Below are 26,487 nucleotides of genomic sequence, written 5' to 3'. Positions count from 1 at the left end.
ATGGCCATGGTTTTGTCTTTAAACGACGTTTTTTTTAAAAGTAAGTCGTTTATTATGGTTTACAACGTCGTTAATTTCTTAACGCCGACGTGGTTTGTGGGTTTTATTAATAATATTTTATTCTATTTAATTCGAAATATTCATAATAAATTTAAAATATATCCAAAAAATGCACCGTCAACCTCCCTGTAAATTTGTTGAGGTTTTCATGTTGTGAAAATATATTTAAACATTTGACTTGCGCAAGTCAAATGTTTAAATATATGCGTCATTTTCTATGGTTGTTTCAGTTGGAACTTCAAATGAGGAATGTCTCAAATAATTTATTTGAAGGACACCCTTGTAGGATCCATTTTGTCTTATGTTTCAACAATTCAAAATGTCTATTCTTAATCTTTAATTCTAATAGATGTTTCCGTAATAAAAATTCGGTATCACCAACCATCACTTAATTTTTATTTCTAATTATTTTCAGTAATTTACTGACATGAAATAATGAAATTTTAAATGATGAAGTTGTAAAAATTCGTTTGATCCATGAGGAGATTATAAAGGCAACAAAAGTGGCTAAAGTAACAGGATTGATATCAAATTATGTATTGAGATACCAGAGCATGCATATTTGCTAGTATTGGCTTTCCTTGCCAAATTTGTATTCTTGCTTGTAATTTTCTAAATCCGATTCAAGCTCAAATGTTTAGTCTAGGTTTAGATAGGTACAGACATAGTCATCTCAAGCTTGATACAAGCTGAAACTCATGATCTCCAAAGGTAAAGCATGCATTGGCATGACATTCTTGTTTAATTCTGGCAGTTTTTATTCCTAGATGACTAGTTCATGCATTGCTCAAGATTCTGTATAAAACGTGCAGTTTTTAGACTCATACTCACTAGTCATCTGCACTAATTTTCTGTGTACGTATTTTGACGATTCAGTTTAAGTGATCACGTGACACTGTCTAGTTAATTTTAGTTTTCACCTATTTTGGTCTACTTTTTAGCTGTGGGTCTTCACCTAACACTTCTTCTATTCTAACACAAATGGCTTGCTGCCAAGTGTCCCTGGGCTTGCCCACAATTCTTGTAAAAACGTTGGTTTTGGGCAAAGAGGTACCAAACTCTCATATTTGGCAAATTTTGCTCTGGTTTTTAGGTGAGAGAGTTCATGGGGACAAAATTAGTTTTCATTGTTTTCAAATCTAAAGATTCAGTTTTAAAATTGAGCAGGGTTCTATTAGCTAAAATCGCATTTCTAATTTTCGCCGGTATATGAAATGAACTTTTTCATTTTTAAAGAGCTTGTTATGAAGGGGAATTGATGTTTAATGAAAAATCCCGGGAAAACAAGCACAAGCCTGTGCCATGGGCCCTAATTTTGAGTGTAAGTGAAAAGCATCAATTACTATTGGGTCTATGCACCACAACTTTTGTTTTTTTTTTTTTCATTATGCATCAAAAGTTATTGCACCAAATATTGGTTGCTTGCAGTGTATAAATAAGACAAAAATACATACGAAACATTAGCATATCAGCTAATATCTTAAAAGTTGAAATATTGTGTAAACCCCTCCCTCAATCGCTTGTGCTACAAAGAAAAAAAAAGTAATTGAAATAAATCGATGTCCCTAGTATTACTCTTTTAAAGAGGGCAAGGGTCTTTTGAATTTTCATTTTGTTGACATGCTAATTTATATTACCAGATAAACACAAATTATTATTTTTACCAGAAATTTAGTACATTTTCTTCAATATCATTATCTTGCACCTCAAGCCATGCAAAACCTAATTATAAAAAAATAAAAAAAATAAAAAACAAAGTAAGCACATCCTTTGAGAATCCAGAAGAGCATTAAAAAGAAAAGAAAAGATTGAAATCCAAAACCACTCCGTTAAACGTTTGAAATGAGCCACATGCAGGCCTGCCATGGCCGTGGTCCCCTAAACTCCATGAAAAACTCATTATTTCTTAAGCATCATCTGCTTCTAGCTCCGCCATTGGTTCAGACTGCTTATTTTTTCCCAAGGAACACATTGGTGAGAACTGACTTTGACTGCAACGATGCCTTTAGCAATAGCACACCCTAAAAGAGCAAAACACTTAATTATCTAGTTCTGAGTAAATATTATATATAGCATAGTAGCAGCATATTAATTTGTGTAAAATTAGATTAAATCAAAACAAAATTAATATATGAGAAAATAGAGGCTGAAAAACATTAGTGAGCATGAACTGAGCATCGTAAAATTAGTAGCATTTAATTAATTATCGCAAAGTGGAATATATTTAGAATATAGTAAGAAATAATTAAAATATTGGGACCTCTTGCATGCCAAGATGAACCACCTTTTCTTCAAGGGCACTAACATCCTTAACATTGAACTTGTTAAGCACAGCAATACATGAAATGGTAGACACAGGCTTCACTTCCAAATCATCCGTTATCATGTACGTAACAACACCTTTCACGTAGCCTCCCTTGCCAGACGAAGTTTCTCCTCCCGTAGTAGAATTTGGCGGAGCAACGTAAATTGCCTGGGTGGAAATAGTGGTATTGATGCACTGTGGACAGAGGGCCTTAGGGTCGTCGGAGACATAGTAGGGCCGGCCGCTGTAGTTTCGACATGAACGACACACGTACAACTTTTTAGTACTAGTCGAATATCCATCGTTGGTGATGAGCATATTAATAAGGAAAGTACTAGGTTGTTGTCCAGCAACTTGAGCCTTTGGTTTGAGTAGAGTGTCCTTGTTAAGGTTAGGCTGCATGTATATGTCACTTAGGGTTTCAAGGCTCCCATAAAGCCTTCCCAAGCTGCCAACCATTTCATCCTGGGAGAGAAGCCTAATGATAGTGCCAAGAGGCAAAGATAGAAGAGTGAAAAGAAAGTCCACAAAGTCTTTGCCTGCTTCAGCAAACAAAACCTTTTGTTGTTTTGTATCAATTAGAAGCTTCAAACTAACAGCACAGTTGGAGGTTGCCATTGACAACTTGATAAAGACCTAGAGTGTGTGTTTGTGTGTCTATCTACCACATTGCTTAAGTATAAAGACCTATTTATAGACCTAGCTAATAGTACTAACTGTTATTACGTAGCTTAAATATTAAGTCAGTCATTATAATTTCTTGACCAAAAACTAAAAAACAAAAACAAAACAGAAAAGAAAAAAAGAAAAGACAATTACTTCCTTGCTCTTGAAGTTAATCTAATTCCCTTTCCCATAATTAAGGAGTTGGCCAGCCACCACACGCCTATCAGAGCATCCACAATAGGCTCCTTAAATCACCCCCTTAGCTAAAATTTAGGGAGGAATTGAAAAAACCCACCTCCAAGCATGCTATCCAGCTCCTAAAATAGAGAGATCTCTAGGAGCTCCTAAAATAGGGAGATCTTTAAGAGCATCCACAATGATGCTCTCTATTTCTTAGCTAAAATTTAGCTAAAAATATAAGAAATCTATTTTAGGAGCTCTCTAAAAAATTTCAACTCCAACCATACTCCCTAATTTGGAGAGTCATAAATGCTATAACTCTTCTTTTATTGGTCCATCTCTATTAAAAAATAAAATAAAAAATAGTTAACATTAAATAAAAGTTTGAAATACTCATTAAATAAAGCAACATTAAATTATAGAGAACCACTAGGAGTCCTTTCTCTCTCCTCCATTTTAGGAGCTCCTAGAGGACTCCCTATTTTAGGAGGTGGATAGGGAGTATGGTTGGAGTTGCATTTTTATAATTCCTCCCTAAAATTTGTCTAAGGAGGTGGTTTAGGGAGCCCATTGTGGATGCTCTAAGAGCTCCTAAATCTGAGGAGAGAGAAAGGACTCCTAGTGACTACCTATAATTAAATGCTTCTATATTTAATATTATTTTATGCATTTATTTAATGCCAAGTATTTTTTATTGTTGCTTTTGTATCTACACTGTATTCAAAAATTGAATTAAAAAAATATTTAAAACATTTATGACTCTTTAAACTAAGGAGTATGGTTGGAGTTGAAATTTTATAGAGAGCTCCTAAAATAGCTTTCTAGTATTTTTAGCTAAATTTTAACTAAAAAAAATAGAGAGCATGATTGCAGATACTCTAAGTAAGAAGAATTGGTGCTCTTCTTTTGCTTAAATACCATTTTGAATAGCCGTTTGGTTTTGAACACTCCTTACCCTCATCCCCTCGGAGAAGTCTTCCTTCATGTTGTTTGACACATATATGTAAAAATAATTTATTGAAAACACAAAAAGAATAATTTCTGCACACATGTCAAACAAAACAATTATTAGTGAAAATTACTCACAATTTTTGCCAAAGAAAATTCCTCATAATTAAATTCTTTACATTTGGCGTTTATAAGAAATACCTCCGTTTAGATGAGGAAAAATAACTCCGAATTTAGATAAAAGTCGAGAACTTAAAAAGGAGAAATTGACAGTTCCCTTGTTTGGTAACTTAAGCACGAAATTTAATAAATGACACGTGGAAAAAATCGTGGAAATTAAGGCATCAAATTCCCAAGTTTAATTTTTGACAAAATAGGCGTCATTTCATAATTTCCATAATGCTATTTACAAAATTCTGTTATTTACAAAATTCGACATACATAAATCCAAACACTGAAATATTCAATTGCCAGAAATTGAAATGATGGAAGTCTAAATTACGTCATTTTAGAATTCTATATAAGTTTCAATTCCTTCTCTAAACGGAGGGTTAGAAAACCCTTTTCTTTTTACACCATTTCAAAATTATTTATCTCTTCTAATAATTAAGTACACGTAGCGTGGTTTTTTCTGACATCACCAAACTGAGTGAAGAGAAAGTGGTTGCCAGCCAGAAAGAGACAAGTTTGTTTTTTTTTTTTTGGTTCAAGCAGAAAGAGTAAAGTTAATGCTCTTTAAAATAAATTGTAAACATAGACCTAGCTAGGGCTAGGGAACTTTCTCTTTTCTCAAGTGCCGCCCAGAAGGAGTAAAGGTTTTTTTTTTTGGGTCAAGCAGAAAGAGTAAAGTTAATGCTCTTTGAATTAAATATTGTAAACAAGCTGGGGCTAGTTATAATGATCCTAAGGTAGCGTTTGGCTCCGCTTAAATTTTAAAAAAAGTGGCTTTAATAAAAATTTGGCATGAGTTGGGTGTTTGGTAAACCCAAAAAAACACGCTTATTTTAAAAACACCCATCATAAAAAGCAAAAACTCAAAGTCGCCAATACCCAGCTTTCAAAAGCTGCTTAAAAAAAGAGCCGGTTTTTTGATTAATGAAAGTTTCATTATTCCTATAATGCCCCTAAACATTTTACGAAAGAACAACGTTTGTCCCTCTCACAAAATAGATATCGCGACCTTCACTCTCTCTGAGACCTTCACTCTCTGCTCTTCTCACTTTTCTTCTTCTTCCTCCCCTATCTCAAAATTCCAGTCTCTATCAAGGAAGAATTCATACTCAAGCGAAGTCAAAGCGTGGAGAAGTAAACACCTAACACCAAACAACCAAGTTGTGGGCTTCTGTTGAAGATTGTGCCCAGAAAATTACTTGCCCTTTGCATCATATCACATCTGTGATATCTTCACAAGTATAAAATCTCACTGCTTTGCGTATAAAAATAGAGACCCAGATGAGGAAATTCGCAAGCGGCAGACTCTCACCAAAATAAAATCCAATCTTACAATCCCACTCACATACATAGAGCAAAGGACCATGAACTCAAACCTCTCTTGATCTGGGTTTGGATTGAGTTTTGGGTTCTAAAATTCTTGATCTGGGTTGTTTTTTAATCGGTGTTTTGAGGCGATGGAGAAGAGAAGAGGAGAGAGAGAGAGAGAGAAAGAGATGGGGTGGGTACGGTGATGGGTTTGTTTGTTTTTAATTTTAATTTTGTATATATTTTTTTATTTTATTCATATAACAGTATATATATATAACAATATTTTTTAGATTAAATTTTTTGATAAAAAAAGTGTAAATTAAGAAAAGAAAAAAAATTATGTAGTGAAGTTGGGTTTCTTTAAAAAAAAAATAGAAAAAGAATAAAGGAAAAAACAAACCGATTTATCATCATGCCTTTTTCGGTCATTATACACACTAAAAGCGCTTCTGATAAAAATTTACCAAACACTTTGACTACTCACAGCAGTTTTTCAAAACCAGTTTACCAAACGCCTAGCTGCTTTTTTTCACAGCTGATTATTTTCACAGCACAGCAGAAGCAGTTTTTTTTAAAAGCACAGCAATGCCAAACTAGCCCTAAATAGTCATCATCAACTTATGTGATATTCTTGCATTAGCTAATTAATTATTATGGTCTTGCACCTAAGTGATTCTATCACTGGATCACGCCTGCAGGGATTATTGATTATATGTTTAATCATCATCTTGCACATCTAAGGCATAATTTATCAAAGTGTATATGTAATCAACTGTAAATAGCAGCTGTAAATAATAATAATAAAATAATGTAAAAAACATTCTTTTTCGTATGGACTGGAGGAAAAATCAGAAATAATGTTAATGGGTATTTAGATTTTCATCCTTCAATAAGAATATATATTATTTATTAAAACTAGTTGAAGTAATTGATTTTAGTCCTTAATGTAGGTACACTCATATGCATAGGTATTTAACAGATATACTATTACTATTGTGAGTTTTGTGGAAGCTTAGGTTATGTTGAAATTCCCATGGAAGATTGGGTCTTTAGATAGAGAGAGAGTTGCCCCTATACGTGGTTGTATGAATAAAGTTTACGGAGGGCAATCTAAGTTGGCAAGAACTAAGGGAGTTTAAAGAGCCGACATCTTTTGTAACCTTTTTGTTTTGTTGCTAAAGTTAGGAAGGGGATGAGGGTTTTCTCACACACACTGCTAAGGTGCTATGGGAATTCGAGCCTGAGATCGCTAGTATGCAAGTTAAGGCCCTTTTTCCACTAGATTAGACCCCATTGGCCTGAGATATTTTGTATATCAACAACTTGATTTCTAAATTGCTCATAATCAAAAGGATAATCAACTAGAAATTAAGAATCCACATAAACACTAGCATACTCTTGTGCTTGCTCGATTAGGAGGATGATGACTCTCTATTCATCAGTGCAGTGACTCTGATGCAAGTGTGTGACTATTCTAAGGGAAATAGTTCATTGGACATGATGACATTGTGACTATCTTGTTTGTCTTTTTAATTTTGTTTTTTAATTTTATAACATTGATAATGAATAAGGACTAAAATATCGATGGTTTCAGAAATATCGCTGGTCCAAAAACACGGAAATTTCGATGGAAAAATTAGGAAATTATCGATATTGGTAAAAATTGAATAAAACCCACATAAATTGTAAGAAAAACTTAGAAATTTTTATTGAAACTTTGGAGGATGTTTATTTAGTCAATTATCTATTAGTTTATTACAAAAAATTGAAAGGAAATCAATTGAATGATGGGTTTAACTGATTTAAGTTAATTATATAGAGAGCTAACAAACACTGCAAGTGTAGAAAATACGTAGTAATTAATGAAAGAAGATTAAACACACCATAATCATTTCATTATTATAATTTACTACAATATTTTGCACTTTATACATTGCATGGTAAGATACATGAGCGATTTAGTACCACATAGAGTTCCTATGAGGTTCAAATTTTTCATTGTCTTCATCATCTCGATATTATCGATATTATCGCGATATTTTGGCCAAATATTGTTGAAGCATGTGAGAAATTATCGACGTCGATATTTCCCAATATTATTGATAATTATACGATATGTGTATGAATATGTACCAAAATATCATAGACCACAAAAAAACTATAATATCGGCAATATTATTGATATTTTAGTCCTTGATCATGAATAACCAACATGGAAACTATCACTCTCCTAGCCGGAAAGGTAGGGATGATGTTTAATGAAGGTTCTAATTGCGCCTGGAAAATTTTCATAAGTTATTTGGGCTAGGTGGCCAATTCAGATTATAGTAAAGAGTTATTTGGAACTATTAGTGAGCATAGAAGTCAAGGACGACTCATTTGGCTGAGACGTCGATGACCCATAATTGCGACCCAACTCACTGAAGAAATTGTTTCCTTGGCAAACACTGCTTCTATGTTTCCTTGACAAACATAGTTTTTAAGAAATTAAGAGAGAAATAAGATAGAATCATGGGATGAGTTAGAATTGGATGGGATTACTTGCATTTCAAGGTATGTGATATCGGATTAGGAGATTGAGTTTCAAGAAGGAACATATTTGTCGGCTTAATTTGTCTTGAGAGACAAGCATTCCTATAAATATAAGTGCTTATTGCACTATGAAGGATAAAGAAAATCATCAAACACACCAACGCTTCTTAGCATTCTTTATGTTAATCACCGATGTGTATGTATAATTGTTATTGAAAGGTGAGCCGAAAAACATTGAATTTGTGTTTCCCTCCTAGCCATGGTGATATCCACTATAAATACTTTAATGGAAAGGTAATCACCGATGTGTTGCTTCGTTGCAGAGGGTTATCTTACACTTCTATACGCACTTATTGGTTCTCTATTTTCGAGACCACTAATCATTTTTTTTAGTGCTCATTTACATCTATGGTTTGGCATGATCTCCATTCCTTATTTTGGGTTTCTATATTATTTGAATTTCCCAAGTATCCTTTGTAGTATGGATTTGGTTCTAGGCTTTCGTTGCTTCAATTGGTGTTGGGTTTTATGCTATTTGCATGTTAAAAATTTAGCTCGATTTTCAATAGAATCAATTCTGGTTGTTTCTATTGTATGCATGATTAAGTCTTATCTTTGTGTAGCACTACTTAAAATTCAGTTAATAAGTTTTGAATCTTTTGTGCCATTAGGGTTAGAGGGCTTCATACTCGAGGTCCTTGTATTATTGAAGTTTTGTGCTACCTTCCTTTTAGTATCTTGGTGAGGACCTAGTCTAGCTGGAATTGAGATTTTTCTGGCTTTGTTCAAGTTAATTTTCAATATATGTGTCACAACCCATGAAGCGTGCTCCATCTTGGAATTTGTTGGGAAAGTTTTTTCCTTTTTTATTTATTTATCAAATTTAAAGTCTGAAAGGGTCATGTTTTGGCATAAATTTAATGTACATTTTTTTTTAAAGAGAAATGGGGGCTGGGGGGTTTAATAGGGTTGTTGATAAATAAAATTATGTAAACAACTCAATGTAATTTATTATCTAAAATAATGAGAAGATATATGAAAAATATAAAGCTGAGCACGAGAAATTGATAAACACTCAAATAAAGAGATAAGGATAATATCTTCGAACTCAGAGATTTATATTGATCTACTATGTTGAAAATTCCTCCCACGTTGATTTCAAACCTTTACACATTTAATTCATCACTGGATATGAAGTTGGGTCCTCTAGGTTCTGCTTCAATTGCACATGTATTTCTATTCATGAGTAATTTATTGTTTTCTAGTATTCAAATGCCACCATAGAAATTACAGTAATAATTGTACATGCTCAGGTCAATTTCTTTAATATAATTGTTTGTTCAATTGAATAATTGTTTATTAAATAAGTCCACATGCTTTATTAAATATTAGTTTATTTTATGTTGTTGGGTTGGACTGAATAATTGTTTGTTATTAATTCAATTAGGCTTGTTCTTGTAAGTACAATTTACAAATGAGTAAGAGATCAACCCAAGTTCTACCTCGACACCAAGCTACACTAACTACAGATAGTTCATCAAATGTCATTTCTCCACTTCCACAAACGAATAACTTAAAAGAAAAAGCTGCAACTCAGTCTAATGTGTGGGAACATTTTGATAAGATAAAGAAGGAAGAAGATACGAATGATGATGAACCTAGGTGCATATGTAAGAATGGTGGAGGCCTTGGTTTGCACAAGTGATTGGTTGAAAGTTGAGGAATTCTCCTTTTACAAAGATCCCACTAAGGAGGAACTTGAGTTCTATGATGCTTTGGAGAAAATTGAGACTGGTCAGTAATTTTAATTTTGTATATTTCTTAGGTTTTCAATTGCATTCATATGACATATGTGTATTTTCTCACTTTCATAATTTTTTTAATGATGTAGAAGTATATTCTAGTTCCTAAATGAAAGAGTAAGTTGCTGCCAATACATCTTGAGTACATATTGAATGGTATAGTGACTATTAATAACCTTCCTTTATCTCAAATAACATGCCCATGTGCTTGATATTTATTTTTAACTTTGTTTTTCTTTGAATGCAGTACACGAATCAGATTTGAATTGAAGATTACTAGGCCTCTTTGTTGCAGTTTTTTGGTTTTTTGCAAAGTTTAAACTAATTTCTTTTTGTTTTGTAAACGTTATTTGCTATTTTATTATGCATTTTTCATGTTAGTTTGTAACTTTAAAACTAAGTTATTTGATTTCGTAGTTGGATGAATTAGACTATTGGATTTTTATATTTTACAAGGATAATTTGGTGTATTTGTTCAAGAACTTATATTATGTGAAATGATTATAAATTGTATTTTTACATTTTACAAGGATAATTTGGTGTATTTGTTCAAGAACTTATATTATGTGAAATGATTATAAATTGTATTTTTATTAGTACGTTTTTATTACGGTACTACCTGCCTATTGAACCAATCCGAACCGAATGTTATATCGATCCGAACTATTAAAAGTCCTAATGGTTGGTTAACGGAAGAGAAATTGGTCTTTCAAAGTCTTTGGTTTGGTTAACGGAAGAGCCCTCTACCGTTCCAAACTGATCCGCGCTTAGGGCTAATTCTAATAACCTGTAGTAGGATATGAATTCATGGGCGTTCATGGTTCGGCCTAGTCATTCTGTATCATTTTTCCCATTTCATGCCTATTCTAAAGAGATTGAAACGATGTGGATTTAGTAAAAAAGTGCTTTAATGTTTGCTATGTAGCTTTGTTGCTTTGTATTTAAACTCTTTTATTGAATTTTCTTTGTACCATTTATACACTAACGATATTTAAAAAGATGTGAATTCTTGTCATCATTGAATGGGCCATAATGTTTGTAATTCCCATGTCCAATTAAGTGTTTTTTTAGGGTTATTTATCATTTCATTGTCTCTAACTTCTCGATGAGAAGAGACCCTATTTCTTTCTGCAATGCATGACCTCTATTTCTAAATCTCCAATTCGTGTTAGTTATGTAGATGGACAATGACATGAGATTTTTCACTTACATTAAAAGGAAGTACAATGCCAACGAGAAACCGAATATTTTAGTGGGTGTTTTGTTGAAGAAGTTTCAGATTACTGTATCAAACTCTACGAGTCCTAATTTTAAGGAAATTTATATTTTGATGGCGATATAAGTCTTTTTGGTGTTAGATTCCTTAAATTGGATAATTGGAGGGATTTAGAGCTAGGGCCATCTTTAGGAAAACTTTACTAATTAGTGATGATGAAGTTGAAAAATTATGATTCTTGTATAGAAAAACATAGCTTGAGCTTACGAGCGCCTAGGCACAAACGGTTTGAAAATTAGAGTTGAAACGTAGATGTTAGGTGAGTTTGAAGTTGTTAGGGACTTTTTCAGGTCCTTCACTAAAGTTTCTCTACTCATTGTCTTGAACATTTTGGTATAGGTTTTGATTGGCAATGCTTAAGTTTTTCCGTCACCAAAATTCTCTTCTGACACCCACGCACGGTGGCGGCTCGTGGAGGTAGTTGGGGCTACCTGTTTTCGTCCAGCGTGATGTCCTCAATGTCCCGAGTAGAAAGGTATGTTCGAATTCGCAAGATTCGATGGTTTGGTCGACAATTTGGGTTTCGCCTATTGTGGATCTTTTGATTGAATATGATCAGACAGTTGGATTGTCTTCAACTTCTAGTATATTTTTGTTAGTGTTGCTAAGATTGTGTATGAACTTGCGGATCATGAATGTGTAGTCCATAGGTCTCGAATGAATGATTATAGGGTTATAGTAATCAATCGTTGTTCGATCGCCGTCCAATTGTATGATCTATGAAGATTGGACCGTTGGATAGTGGCCACATTGTTAGGATGTGTTTAAGTGATTACTTAGGCCACATTGTTAGGATGTGTTTAAGTGATTACTTTTGGCTAATTAGAACTTAAGAGATTGGAAATTCAAGGATGTGGAGTTGATTCGCATCTTAGATGAGGTATCGTCTAGAGATATGTGTACCTTGGTTTGCATGCCAATACACGTTATCTTAGTTTGTGTGGGGAACTCATTCATTAGTCAAATATGAGATTCTAAGTTTAGTTATATACATTTCTTAGGTGTAACAAAGTGTAGAATGCTCACTGGGGATTTGGAGTTTAGTGTTTGATAGTGGCGTTGCGTATACTTGCTTTGGAATTCAAGTAGAGGGTTTCTTTGGGAACCTTTGTGGAGGTTGATTTAATTAAATTTTGTGAGTATTATTGGGATGTTCAATATTGTTAAATGACTATATTCTTGATATTATTTGATTGATGCACTTGAGATTGTTTGGATGTGGAATTAATTTTGAAATATGTTTATTGATGATTGGATTATAATTTGGTTTACATGCATTTGAAAGGTGGTCAGTGAGATGTGGAATTATTTGAGAAATGACTCATGTTAGTGGTGATGATTGGAACTCTTGGGTTGAGAAAGTAATTATGGAAAAGAGGATATTCGAAAGGATCTTTTCTGTAGTTGAGTCTAACTCTTGGTAGGTTCCAGGGATCCCACAGTGCACACGTTTATTTTAGGTAATTCAGGACTGGTGACAACGAGTCAGGTAAGATGACTAACAAAAGGGGAATTATGGGATGATTGAGATGAGTGTTAGTTCATATAAATGGGCATTCAGGACCAAGTGGTATAAGCATGGTATGCGACGTGCAAGGTCTGCTTGTTCAATTATATGAATTAAAGGGAACAGATGAGGAGTTTGCATTTCCATCATGCATTAGTATTATTATTGATTTGTTACATGATTATATGATGTCATGTCACTTAATTTAGTTATATCAATCTACTGTGGTAATGTTTTATGTCCCTATTGAGTTGTTGATGCCCACCCTACAACAAATATTTTGCAGGTTTGTGACCTAGAGAACTGAGAGGTTAGGCGAGCTGAAGTTAACTTACAGCCTAAGAGGAAGCAGATCTTGTTTATGTAGATATTTTCTGATATTCTTTGAGAAGGCTGTTTAGTCTTTTATTTATTTATTTATTTTTTAATCACGCACCGGGTTCGGGAACCTTGCAGACTTCTTGATGGTAATGTGACTAATAAAGCTATGAATTAATTCCTGGAAAATTTTGTAATATAGAAGATTTCACAAGGGTGTAAACTTAAATATTGTGATAAATGAAAAGTTTGAAAATTAAATTGAATTAGTTTGGAATTATTTTAAATTATTGGAAGTGTTTAGAAAAATAATTGGAAACATGCTGAGGCTATTTGTAAAATTAGAGGTGATAGAAACATATAGTGTTGGTGATTAGGAACTCGTAGAATTTTTCAAGAACTTTTTCCGAGCTCGGAGGTGTTTTTATTGAATATTTCAAGTTTGAGAGCCAAAAAAAACAAGAGAAGAATTATTACTAATTGGACTTAAACTTTTAAATTTGAGGTGTTTATTGGGTGCATTGGGCCATTTGGAAACTCAATTGAGGATCAAGGATTTATAGGGTTGAGCTAAAATTCTTGGAGTTGTTTTGACGTAAGAATGCAAATTAACTGTTGTAAGTTTAGGATATGTTTAGGATATTTTTATATATTTTTTTAATAGAGCCATAATTCCTCTTGCTGATTTGGATGAGAGTATTTGAGTCAACTTACAAGTGAATATTGAGATCTTACAAATTGAATAACTATCATGTGAAGAGTTTAGGGAGATCAAAGAATATTTTTGGAAAACAGTCACTGTGTTTGGAAAGCAATCACCATGGTGACAACATTCCACAAAATAATTGTTATACGTGAACCTAAATTGAAGACTCCTTGGCCATCACCACATCTACGTGCCAGTCTTTTGTTATGCTGGGGACTTTTTTGCCACAAATCTATCGCCATCAGTACTATAAAAGCTCTTCAACCCTAGCAGCAGCAATATATATTAATGTTGAAAAAGAGAAGCTGCTACATCAATTTACAAATGCTCTATTATTTCTGATACGGCAGTGAAAGTACCAAGAATCATAACTGCAGCCCCCATTATAATTATGAACCCTATAATCAACATCTCACAGCCGAGATTTCGGTACGTAGCTGAAATTTTAAGGTAGCAAAAGCATGGAAATAGAAGTGAAGCTGATACACTAAAAAACGCTCCAACCAGTGACATGAGATATGCGAAAAAGGGAACCGCCAAAGCTACTACAACACTGCTGATTACCAAGCCAGTACTGAGGAGAAGGTCGAAGGGTCTTTTATTGCAGTGATTTGGAAACCAATTTTTGGCTGAATTTATTATTGGTGTAACCATTAAAGCATATTTGGATAGTGGATTGATAAGGGTGGTCCATATTGCGATTTTTGAGCTAAGTTTTTCGGTTGGGAGGTTTAAAGTTATTTGTGATTGAACTGTTGACCCAAACATTAAGTACCCTAAAACTGCCATTGATGCATATCCAATGGTGCATAAGATATAGCACAGGAGGAGGACCTGCAACATAAAAAACAAACGTATTGAAAGTTGGTAAACAGATTTCAAGACCGCTGAAAAAAATAGAGTATCTGAATGATCATAATAAAATATCTATTGCTACATCCACCAAATTTTCTGATACTCATGATATCCATAATGAAATCTCCTAGTGGAAAAAAAGATTAGGTGATGAAACCCTAGCATAATTGTTGACGAAAGTCGGATGACATGTCACATACATGTGATAGACAAAAACTAGTCTCAAAAGCTTGAACTCTTAGGGAATAGGCCAACCCTCCACCCTATAGACCAACAAAAAAGTAAGGAACAAGAATCGAACTTAGAACCCTTGCAAAGAAAAGTCTGATACTCCTTTAGAAAGCAAACAATTAATTTGTACTTACATTCGAGAACTGGCGTTTGTTTTTCATTGATGTGTAGAGTGTAGGGAACACCGGATGCGCACAATAGCAGAAGGCGCATACAAGCTAACAGAAGTAGAGATTCCATTCCAATTAAGTGGAACTGATCCCTCTTGGTGAAATCCAATTCCATCAAAAGCACCAGTCCACAAAATTGACCCAAGGATGATAGCAGAGGCAAAAACCCCACTTGCAGAGACATAAGAAAGAAGGCTCAAGTTATCTAACCACACAGTTGGCAGCACAATAGGTGCAGCAATTATTATAAAACATTCTTTTCCTCCAATTATGAAACCAGACACTTGCAGTTCAATGTTTGGAAATAAGTTGTGTAGGTTATCTCCTTCTAGAATTAGGAAAGCTGTTGAAACTAAGTAGAGTTCTGAGTTCATGAAAATTGACAAAACTATTCTTCCCTTATTCCCAAATGCATGTTCACCAATGTCTGGATAAGTTCTTATAGTAGAATCCTCATCCATGCATCTTTGAATTAACAAGCCTGAGTAAAATGCAGTGGCAACAATCACAAAAAGAAGTATCAAGCTTAGCCATCCTCCTGATGACAGTGCATAAGGAACTGACAATATCCCAACTCCTGAAACCAAATTAAGAGGAGTAAACGACACAATATTGACTAAGGTTGCACTGAGGAAAGTACAATTGAAATGAAAATCTATCAATTTAATCAAAATATGTAAATATATTGAGTTCTTCACTGAACATGTTATGGGTTTTTTCTTCAAGAACAGAAATGCTAGAATACCCAAACTGGTCATATAATTAAGAAGTAGAACCTAACAGGGCATTAAGTCCATTGAAACAAGTTTTCAAAAAAGACGTAGTGTTGGTAGTTTGATGATCACTGTTAGTTGCCCCTACTTCATCTGGCCTGCACCTTTCATGTTGCCTCTTCTCAAACACAAGTGGTACTGTATTCAAAGCTTAGATATTCAACAAGTGGCAAGGTCAAGGATGTTTTGTCATTCATTTGAGAGAGAGAGAGATGCAGATTCAATATTCTTAGATCATATGGATATATATGTCGCTGCTTGAAGGTGTAGCATACGCTTGAGAATAAATTTAGAAAGCACTGGTGGCAACATTGATCGCATTCTTATCTTCCAATATAATATCAGAACTTTTTTAAAAGAGTAGACCAAAAAAAAAAAAAAACAAAGAGAAAGACTTTTAGAAAGTACTCATAAAGATCTGCCAAAATTATTCAGACTGAAAAGAAGATCTACCAAACCAAATTTATAATGAAATAAATATAAAATTATTAAGTTAACTGTTCATTTACTCCTGAACTTGTACGCTGTTTTTAATTTGTACTTTGAAATGGACCCCCAATATTTAACCCTAAAATTATTTTATAGTAAAAAAGTGGATTCGTCAATTGCATTCTTAATCCGTGATATTTCTGTAATCACACTTTTATATGAATATTTTTTGAAAATTAAAATAAGGAACCGAGAAGTAAATATTATCAGAAATTATAAACTAAAACATGATACAAAATGATAGTTTTCTGAATTATATATGCACATTGTACCAGCTAACATTGGATCAACATACATATAAATATATGGAACCCCGAGAACACCCACATACATCATACACACATAAAATGTGCTCTATATTAGGATTTCTGGATAAAGAGGTTTTCAGTGGGCCAATTTTAACACGGAGGTAAAGTTAAAAAAAAAAAAAGCTATTCTGCATTATGCAAACTTTTGCTTTAGATTTGGAATACAATGTGGTCACAAAAGATATGATGTCGACCGAGTATATATATTACTTAAGAAAAAGTATATTCCAAAATATTTTAGGTGCACACTTTAAGTTGTATAACTTATGGGAGAGTGAGACCAATCATTTGTTAAGATTGGGCAAATGCTTTAAGAAGATAAATAGGTGTTGGTCTTCTGCCAACTTAGTGATTTTAATCCAAATATGTGATTGACATATGAAAATTAGTATAATGTCGAATGCCCACTCAAAAGAGTTTATTGACGAAAGAAAAAGGATTGATTATCGATCATGCTCTGTAATACCATGTAGAAGTTGAGGTTACACCCCAAAATTAATTGGAAATGAGGAGAGTAGCCCAACTCCTTATAAGCTCATGCTATGTGTGTCCCTTAACTTTTTAGTGTAGGAACACTAAAAGTCTGCCTAACTATGGTAAATCACAAATTCGATTTATGAAAACTGTGCCAGGTTCGTCATCAGGATCGGTTTCCTCTTCATATTCACCACCTAGGGTTTCTGAAGCTACCCTACTCATCCTAATTACCATGCAAGTACCAATTCCGTCGAAGAAAACAATGGGCAGCCCAAGTCTTTTCTGTTCCATTTTTGTATTGTGAAAGGTTAATTAGGTTTTTGGAGTTCTTCTCTACTCAAGACTTCGCTCCTGTATCTGCTTGACAATTGTGCGTTTTGTGATCAGTAGGAAATAGGACCAAGGAAAAATTAAAAAAATGTGAAATACAAATTTTTAAAGGTTCTATAATATTTCTCTTTATAATTTTTCTTTGGGAGATTCACTATTATACCCAATATAGGAGCCCAAATTATAAAATAAAAAAATCTTTACAACATAACAAAATGGCTTTTAACTTCTTTTAAATTACAAAACTGTCATTGATTTCTTAAAAGAAACCCAACCCCAAAACCTCATAAAAAAATCCAAAACACTCAATAGGGCTTCAAAGTAATTTAATAATCAAAATTAAATTCAATAGGGCTAACTGTCATTTTTTGGGTTTTTTTTGGGTTTGTTTATATAAATTAAATTGTATAGGGTTTATTTATAATTTTAGTGCTAACAATGGGTATATGACTAATATCTCTTTTTCTTTATGTTCTGGCTTTATCTCTTTTTCTAAAGATTCTGTAATACAAGTTTTTGAATGCGTGGCTCCTATCAAATCTCGAAGTCTTACACACACAAAAAAGGTAAATTTAAAGCCGGAGGAAAAAAAATTACATCATTGTACTGTATTGAAATGGAGAGCATTTTTGCTTACCATTTTAACTCAAGGTGTACCATCACCACCATTCTTAATACTTGACATGTGTTCATGAGTCTAACCATGGTTACATAAATCTAAAGCGAATAATTAACTATGGTTATGCCCATGGACACATGTCAAGTGTTGAAAAGAGTGGTGATAGTACGCCTTAGGTTAAAGTGGTGAGCAACCATTGAAATGAATACATTTGACTAGTTTCTAGCAATAGATTACAGAAATTTAAGGCAACAAATAGAGACATGATGTCTCTATTCTTGGACTCTTTTATTCTTGAAATACATAAAAGAATAACTTCTCCCTTGCTAATAAATTTAGGAACACATATGTTCCTATGATTTGCCTTTGGGCACATATGTAATAGATGAAACCATAGAGACATGATGGTGTTAGCAATCTTCTGTGAGGGAGCCATTTTTTTCCTGGGAGAGAATAGGAGTGTTGCTTCTCAGCCTCAAAAATCTCAAATGCATAGACGCTGAATAGGAAGAGAGACACAACACAAAGTTCTTTAAATAGTGCTTAAAACAAGTGAAATCCAATATGTCTCGTACGTGGCCGGCCATGTCTAGTCAATGGGCCTATTGGGCCTGTTGAAATTAAGTTGTCATACAACTCAAGTCACAAGCTCAATGGACCTAAAATCCCGAATTGTATTTTATGGCCTAACCTAACATCATATGTTTGATTACTTAATTTCTTAATTATCTTTGGTTTAATTGATTTAACTAAACTTAACTAATGTCATTGACTCGAGACTTTAAGTGATGAAAACATAAAAACCCTTGAAAACCCAGGTTAGTATTAATTTATACTAATAGACCGCAATACAAAGATATTGAGTTTTGGCTATTCATATAACCTTTAAAATAAAATTCAATTGTAGTTTCAAACATCTTCCAAAAATTGATATTTTACATTAAATTATTGTAGTTAAGTTATTTTACTAGTTTCTATAACGATTATAACATCATGATATATGTAAATATTGTAATATAAATAAAATAAAAAATCTATAGTAGAATTTCCAAAACTTAATTGCAAGATTCGAAAATGCATCTAGAAGCTTAATTGCAAAATAGTTTTTAAAACAAAAACAAAAACAATGAAAATATGTCTGATAGAACTATTTGAGAATAATAAAAATGCTTTTTTTTTTTGGATGCCCCATGTGCTTTCTATTTTGTCTCAGTTTGCCCCCTGAACTTTAAGATGACCCCGTATACCTCCTGAGCTGTCTATTTTTTGGAAAGAATCATTAAGTTGGGTGATGTGGCATGGGTAAGTTTAACTTTCCATTTGATTTTCATCCTCTTAACATTTCTCTAGCTGCTTCCAATTTCCGGCGCATCTTGCGAGGCAAATTTTTCTGTTCCAAACATATCAAGTTACATGCAGAAGAAATAAATAAAAAACTATCAATAAAACATAGATATGAAAAATCCTAGACTTTGATGCGTGATTATAGTCACCTCAAGCTCCTGCTTCCTCTTTACTTTCATTTTTAAGTCTTCGGCTTGTTGGGCACTGATTACCTCATTTCCAGAATGCTTTTCTCTTCCAAGGGATGCCTGTCAATGAAAAACTCTGATGTCATGGTGTACTTTCTTACTTCCCATTTAAGAAAAACACTTGCAGTAGAAAAAAAAATTGTCATCTTAGTGAAAATTAAGGCTATGTTGAAGATCTAAGATTGCACTTGATAGCATTCTTACTCCTATCAGGAAAAAGAACTAAAACACAGGAACACGAACAGATATATAATAATATAAACGGTATTTTAAGTGCCCATATCTAGGATATTTTCAATATGTTTGCATTTTTTTTTCTTATGTCAATTTTGAAGTCAGTTAACTAAACACAATTTGTATATGAAGAAATCATGTTGACAAAACAAACATCATTGAAACAAGAAATTACCTTAGCTGCATTCACTACCATCTTCTTTTGCTTTTCTGTCTGAAACCAGGTCTTCTTGCGGCGTGAATAAATTTCATCTTTGTGTGCAATCATATTCTCTGCCTGTATAAAGGCCCCAAACATAAAATCAGAGAAATGATAACAGATAACATCAACTTTCCTAGCAACAATTTCAGAGGAAGGATAAACCATCTGATTGTAGATTGTGCGCTCAAAATGACAAGAATTAGGCAGGAAAGGGAAGAGAGGTGTGAAATACCTTTGTTGCTTCCATTTCAGCTTTTCTCAATGCTTGTTCTTCCCTGCATATGTTGACAATCTTTAATAGTTTCACAAAAGACAATTAAATAAGTAAACCTATGTGAAGCACAATACTAAAACCTTTCTTCTAGCAGAATTGCAGCCACTTGATCTTCCATTTGCTCAATTATCCGGGACCACTTAATAATTGATTCTTCGGCAACAATTCGACTCTTCAGTTTTGAACCAGCTCTTTTTGTCTATTAAATTGAATACCCCATGTAACAGGTAGGTTAAAATCATAATTTTACTAAAATCACAACATCAATTTTGTACTCTACAATAGATATGTAAACGTAAATGCTGGATCTCAAGAGCATTAATTAGAAAATTTTGAGTATGAACCCATTTTCTTTTACGGCCTTAGAACTATGTAAGGAAGAAGAAGATGCTCACGATGGTTTTTAAAAGAGACCGGTCATTATCTGTCACAAAAGTAACAGCATAACCTTCTCTACCAGCCCTTGCTGTACGACCCACTCGATGAACATAGCTGCACCAAGAAATAAACATAATTGAAGTCAAAAGGAAGCACAAATGAGATTAAAGAGGAATAACACACACACCATAAGTGCATAAAGAAAATGTGAAATGCAAGCAAGCAGTAGCTTATGACAGTATGCTAATGGTAGGACTATGATGAACCTATTGTAACAATGAGAGATCCAGTCATTACCTTGTAAGATGAGTAGGACATTCATAGTTGATAACTGTCTGAACACCAGCAATGTCAATGCCCTACAGAAGTTGGTGATTTATTAGTTTCTATAAAGCAGCAAACTTTTTATATTTCATGCACAGTCCAGATGAAGGAGGAAGAGACCACAATCCAACAACCTCACCTGTCTCCTTGCCCTTCAAATACACAGGCAAAAAAATAAAATAACATATGCAGGCTAACAAGGGGACTCAAAGAGCAGAGGTGGATTATAATAATAGATTATTACGGGCACCAGTTTTCTTGAAATTCTGGCTGGAAATCCATATGAAGCTTTTCAATAAATGAATGTGTAGTTTCCTACGTGTAACAGAGGCAGTATGATAATGACCATTAAGTATTGGTACAATGCAGAAACATCGGCCAAAGTCTGAGGGAGTAAGATTAAAATACAAAGGCATGAGTGACTAAGATGCTCACACACATCTAGCAGCACTAATGCATACCAAAAAAGAAATGTGAACAAGTTCTTACCCGGGAAACCAATTCAGTTGCAATCAAAAAATCAACTTTCTGCTTCCTGAAAAGTTCCAACGCCTACACAAACAATAAAAAGTAGGATTTTTACAGATTAAAATTAAAGAAGGTAGTAAGATATAAGCAACAGACTATCACATATATCCAACAGGTTTCGATTATATATGTGAGCATATATATATATAGGACAATGCAACAAACTGATTATACAAAGAACTCGGACAAACAAACAGTATATCAAGGCACTCGAGTACTCACATGTAGGCGCTGGTCTTGAGAAAGATTTCCATGAAGCTCAGCTGCTTTAAAGCCAGCTAACCCAAATAAAATCTTCAACCTATGTGCAGCCAGTTTTGTGCCACTGACAGTAGATGACATATGATTATACAAAACTGATGAAAGATATCAAGCAATCAACCAAAATAAGGAACTAAAATCAAATATTAATTTATTAAGACAATAACAGCTACCAGCAAGACTACAAACCTGAATATTATCACTCTAGAAGTGAATGTCTTTGAACACAATGCAAGTAGAACTGCTTCCTTATTTACTTCACGAATTCGTCGTATCCTAACCACCCTACATGTCAGTCATAATGACAACAGACAATGAGGTGATCAATCATACAGAAAGTTTTAACATATACGTGCTCACGATTGAATTATAGAATCAAATTCTGCAACATTTATAACTAAGTTTATCAAAGCACAAACGAGTCTGAAGGAATTACTCCTCAGTTAGTGCCACTGGCCGTTTAGCAGATGGGTCGGCTGAGAGACGTAGTGGTTTGGTAAGAGAAAGCTTAACAAGTTCATCAACTTCAGTAGTCATAGTAGCTGAAAATAGCATGGTCTGTCTCCTTTTGGGGCATAAACGAATCTGGCATGCAAACCATGAATGATTAAAAAGTGTGAAATAATTCCAAAAAGACAGATTAAAAAGCATATATTTTGGTTTTTCAGGAAATCAGCTATATCCCAATTGTTATCCTGCATGCACCAACAGAGGGCAGAGCATACCAGCTCGCGAATTTCAGCACTAAATCCAATCTCCAAAAGTCGATCTGCCTCGTCAAGAATTAGAACAGCGAGATCTTCCAAATCCACAGACATAGAATTATGTAAATGATCTATAATGCGTCCTGGAGTAGCCACAACAATATCTGGCTTTGACCTCAAGGCTGCCTCTTGCGCCTGATAAAAAAATGGCATCAGCACCGCATTTTTTATGAAAACAGATGAGCAAAAAAGTAAACAGAAGTCGACTAGATAGCATTATGTAATAAGCCACATGACATATGCATTCCATCCACATGCATAACCTTTCAGTTAATATGTTTATTTTTCCCTTGTGAGGTGTGACATGATTTTAATGTTTACTCAAGGTCCTCATATGTGTAGAAATATGTTAACTCATTGTGCTAGGTAGGGACAAAACCAATATGAGTTGGACGTTTAAGGTATCCTATTATTCCCTAGAAACAAACTTTTCCATTGTGTGAAAAAATACGGTTATCATCATATTAAAAGATGTAAGAATCCACATCGCCTCAAAACAGGAAAATCAGAATACGGGATAAGAAACTAAAGTAAATCAAACCTTTAATGGAAGCCCTCCAACAGCTTGGCAACATCTTATATCCGTAAACTGGGCAAGTTTCTCAATCATACTTAGAACCCTGAAATTAAAGAGTGTTAAAATTTAGATCCAAAACTAATTAGTAGAAAATAATCACAAAAATATAATCGGAATAAGATATCAAAAGAACTGTTCCTCAATAAGAATACAATTATGTTCAATCAACTCGTATAATCTGATGAAATAGGCTATCAAAATCATCAACAAAAATAAAATTGGCCATGAAAATAAAATTAGATGGACTATTATAAACTCAAGAATCTACAAATCTGTCAACCAATTTCATCCATCCCTTATCATCAATCATTCTTACAATGTAGTTGTCAATAGTAAGAAATGGTGGAACTATCTTAAACTTACTGAAGCCCGAGTTCCCTGGTTGGGGTCAAAACAAGGACCCTTATAGCTGGCACCCGCTTGGGGCGGAACAATAGTCTCTCCAAAGTTGGTAATGCAAAGGCAGCCGTCTGTGCAAAAATGACAGCAAACGCATTAGCTGATTTGAGACAAAATAGAAAGATTAGCTATGCTGTGAACTAAGACAATTTTGATCCAACTACAACCAATAACGCAATCCCTAGTTCCATGGTACAAAAAGATCTTAACAAACTAATTTACCTTCCCGGAACCAGTAATGGCACTCCCACATATGTCACGCCCGGCCAGGGCTAATGGTATGCACGCTGCCTACAAAAAACCCAATAAATTCAGTAAAACTCATATGACAGAAGAAAATATTACAAGAAATGAATTATCTGTCAACGGTATAGGATTGTAAACCTGAATTGGAGTGGGCTTGGTATGGCCCAATTTCTCACAAGCGCGAAGCAAAGGGCGTGACAAATTCAACTCTATGAATGAATTTGCATGAAACGACATTCCCTCTGACGGAGCAAAAAATGGCTGATTATTGTCATCAGCAATATTAGGAGGAGAATCATCATCGACTTCCTCTTCATCTTCAGGCTGCTTAGAATTTCCCAAAATAATCAACGACCAACAATATTCATTGTAATGAACAACCAATATTATTTAGTAATCTCTTAGGACACTGGGCTGCTAAAAGATACATTGGGCTCTGTCTTGGGTTGCATCGAGCAACTGGGATCTCCTGTACTTGGGCTACTTAGAGCGCATTTGATAATTATTTCATTCAGTCTTCAGATTTCAGTCACTTTTTTTGAAATCTAAAAATGTTTCAAAATCAAACCATATTTTGAAATCTATCTAAAATTTATTTCAGTTTTCAGTTTCCATTTTTTTTTGGTCTCCTTTCTCATTCACCAATTCTAAGTCACAAAACATGCATTGCACTCCATCAATAACTATTAGACTTACACACATGACACTAAGACCTGCACAGGCGCCCCCTTGACCTTGGCTATCCCCATGGACATCGAACCCAGCTAGTCAACATTTTCTTTAATGTTTTGTCAAGATGGATATACAGTAAATGAAATAAAAATAAGTGGAAACAAGAAGAAAAAATTTGTCCATGTTATAAAATTCTAAACCTGAATTGGAGCGGGCTTAGTATGGTCCCATGGACGTCGAACCCAGCTGGTCAAATCCACATTAGAAGGAGAATTATAATCATTATCACCTTCCTCCTGGTATTCTTCCTTGTCGGATTCTGGCTGTTTATAATCTTCCTAAACAAATCCACAACAACCAATGATATACTATTCTTTATGAATTTTTAGTTTGATTGAATTAATGAAAATAAAATAATATTCAGTAACCAAATAAACAGAAATGAATAGTGAGGGCTAAGTAGTTACTTGTTTGTCGAATTCGCATTCCGAGCTAATACCCTCATCATCTTCTTCAGCAGCACTATGGTGTAAGATTAGTTGTTGCTGCAGGGCTTTGGTGATCTTGAAATCAACGGAGGTGGTGCTTCCACGGACGTGTTCTTGGGAGACAATTTCAAAGTAAGATGCAAAGTCCCATGAGGATTGAAAATTTCCATCACCGAGACCTTGTTCTCCATCCGAATATTCTTCATCGCTTGGGGGTTCAAATACGAAACTCGGAGTCATTGGAATAGAGATCAACCTCAGCTTATATATGAACTAAATGTTAGCTTTGTGATCAGCAGTATATTTCAATAAAAACATAAAACAAAAGCTCAAACCAAGAAAACGTCCAAAAATGACCAAACACAAGAAGAATTACAATTTTTGTTTCATCACCCAATTCTCAACAACCAGACAGAAAAATTTAGACAAAAATTATATATTTTCTTTCCATACCTTTTCTCAGCTACCAAATATATTAATTAAACCCTAAATAAACCCCAAATTGCATAATAATTCAATTCAAATTAAACCCTATATAAACCCCAAATTCCAGATTTATTTTAATTCAAATGAAATCGCAATAAAACCCAAATTGCAGATTAATTTCTGTGTACCTCTATAAAGCCAGCCAGCAACAACAGCTCCAAGCCTCCAATCCAAGCTCAGCAAACAATCCCTGCCAAAAATCAATTAAACATCATTAGAAAAGCTTAATTACACCCCCAATTGAAAACTGAATTGGTTAATTAAACCCCAGAACCGAAACCTAATTGGAATCCCTAATTCAAAAGCCTTTAACCGAAACCCTAAAGTCAAAACCCTAAACTAAACCCCAAAATTGATATGCATAATAATTGTATTCCCAATTCAAAAGCATCATTTAACCCTAAATCGAAACCCTAGAATTCCCAATTCGAAGCCCTCATTGAAACCCTCAATTTCAGAAATTAGGGTTGGATAAAAAAATTTACCTGATGAGGAGGAGGAGATGGCGATTCAGAGGCCACTGATAAGCTTCAAATCGATGAGAGATGTGAGGCTGAGATGATGAGATGAGAGAGAGAGAGAGAGAGAGAGAGAGAGAGAGAGAGAGAGAGACTGAGACCAGAGAGTAGGGTTGAGTCTCAGAGGGTCGACGGCGAGAGGGTAATCGAGGCTGAGAGAGGGGAGGCGAGGCGGCGGTGTGCCGGCCCTGGCCCAGGGCGAGCGGGGCACAAGCCCAGGGCCCAAAATTTTTAAAGTGACCTACACATATCTATCTTAGTTTAAAAAAAAATTAATATTTTACTTAATAACTCAGTTCTTTTTTGCCCCAAAAAATAAAGTCAGTTTACGGCACATTTATTGTAGGACCAACGGAGATAGCCTTCGATAAAATAAAATAAAAACCGGAGATAGCCTGAATAAATAACATACTGGGATTGAAATCTCTAAATAAAAAAATAAAGGGATTGATATATTTCTCATGTAATCCATTTTCTTTTTTATTCTTGAGGTTTCTTGGCCTTAGTTTTCAGGTATGATTTTCTTTATGATTGCTGGCCTTTTGTTCTCATTTATCCATTGCCATAAAA

The 26,487-nt window shown here is 34.2% G+C and overlaps 2 protein-coding genes and 1 pseudogene across 2 annotated transcripts; all 3 read right to left on the bottom strand.

Moving 5' to 3' along the window:
- Positions 1-2,009: 2,009 nt before the first annotated feature.
- On the bottom strand, positions 2,010-2,983 carry LOC148295890 (uncharacterized). The gene is made up of 2 exons (XM_088251266.1): positions 2,321-2,983; positions 2,010-2,081 (listed from the first exon to the last, which is right to left on the bottom strand). Exons 1-2 carry the CDS (start codon positions 2,981-2,983, stop codon positions 2,010-2,012), a joined length of 735 nt encoding a protein of 244 aa, XP_088107392.1.
- Positions 2,984-14,100: 11,117 nt separating this feature from the next.
- Positions 14,101-15,514, bottom strand: LOC110755113 (amino acid transporter AVT1I-like; annotated as a pseudogene).
- Positions 15,515-19,033: 3,519 nt separating this feature from the next.
- Positions 19,034-26,262, bottom strand: LOC110755110 (DEAD-box ATP-dependent RNA helicase 28-like). Its single transcript, XM_088250875.1, has 20 exons — positions 25,885-26,262; positions 25,528-25,589; positions 24,893-25,174; positions 24,626-24,763; positions 23,892-24,077; positions 23,730-23,798; positions 23,472-23,578; positions 23,073-23,151; positions 22,493-22,666; positions 22,204-22,352; positions 21,957-22,052; positions 21,729-21,831; positions 21,468-21,530; positions 20,952-21,013; positions 20,672-20,768; positions 20,357-20,475; positions 20,235-20,277; positions 19,976-20,077; positions 19,528-19,626; positions 19,034-19,424 (listed from the first exon to the last, which is right to left on the bottom strand). The coding sequence occupies exons 3-20, from the start codon at positions 25,151-25,153 to the stop codon at positions 19,362-19,364; spliced, it is 2,010 nt and encodes a 669-aa protein (XP_088107001.1). The 5' UTR covers positions 25,154-25,174; positions 25,528-25,589; positions 25,885-26,262; the 3' UTR covers positions 19,034-19,361.
- Positions 26,263-26,487: the final 225 nt, after the last annotated feature.

Source organism: Prunus avium, chromosome 3, assembly GCF_965620075.1.
Source record: "Prunus avium chromosome 3, drPruAviu1.hap1.1, whole genome shotgun sequence".
Lineage (NCBI taxonomy): Eukaryota > Viridiplantae > Streptophyta > Magnoliopsida > Rosales > Rosaceae > Prunus > Prunus avium.
This window is presented reverse-complemented; position numbering and strand designations above follow the sequence as displayed.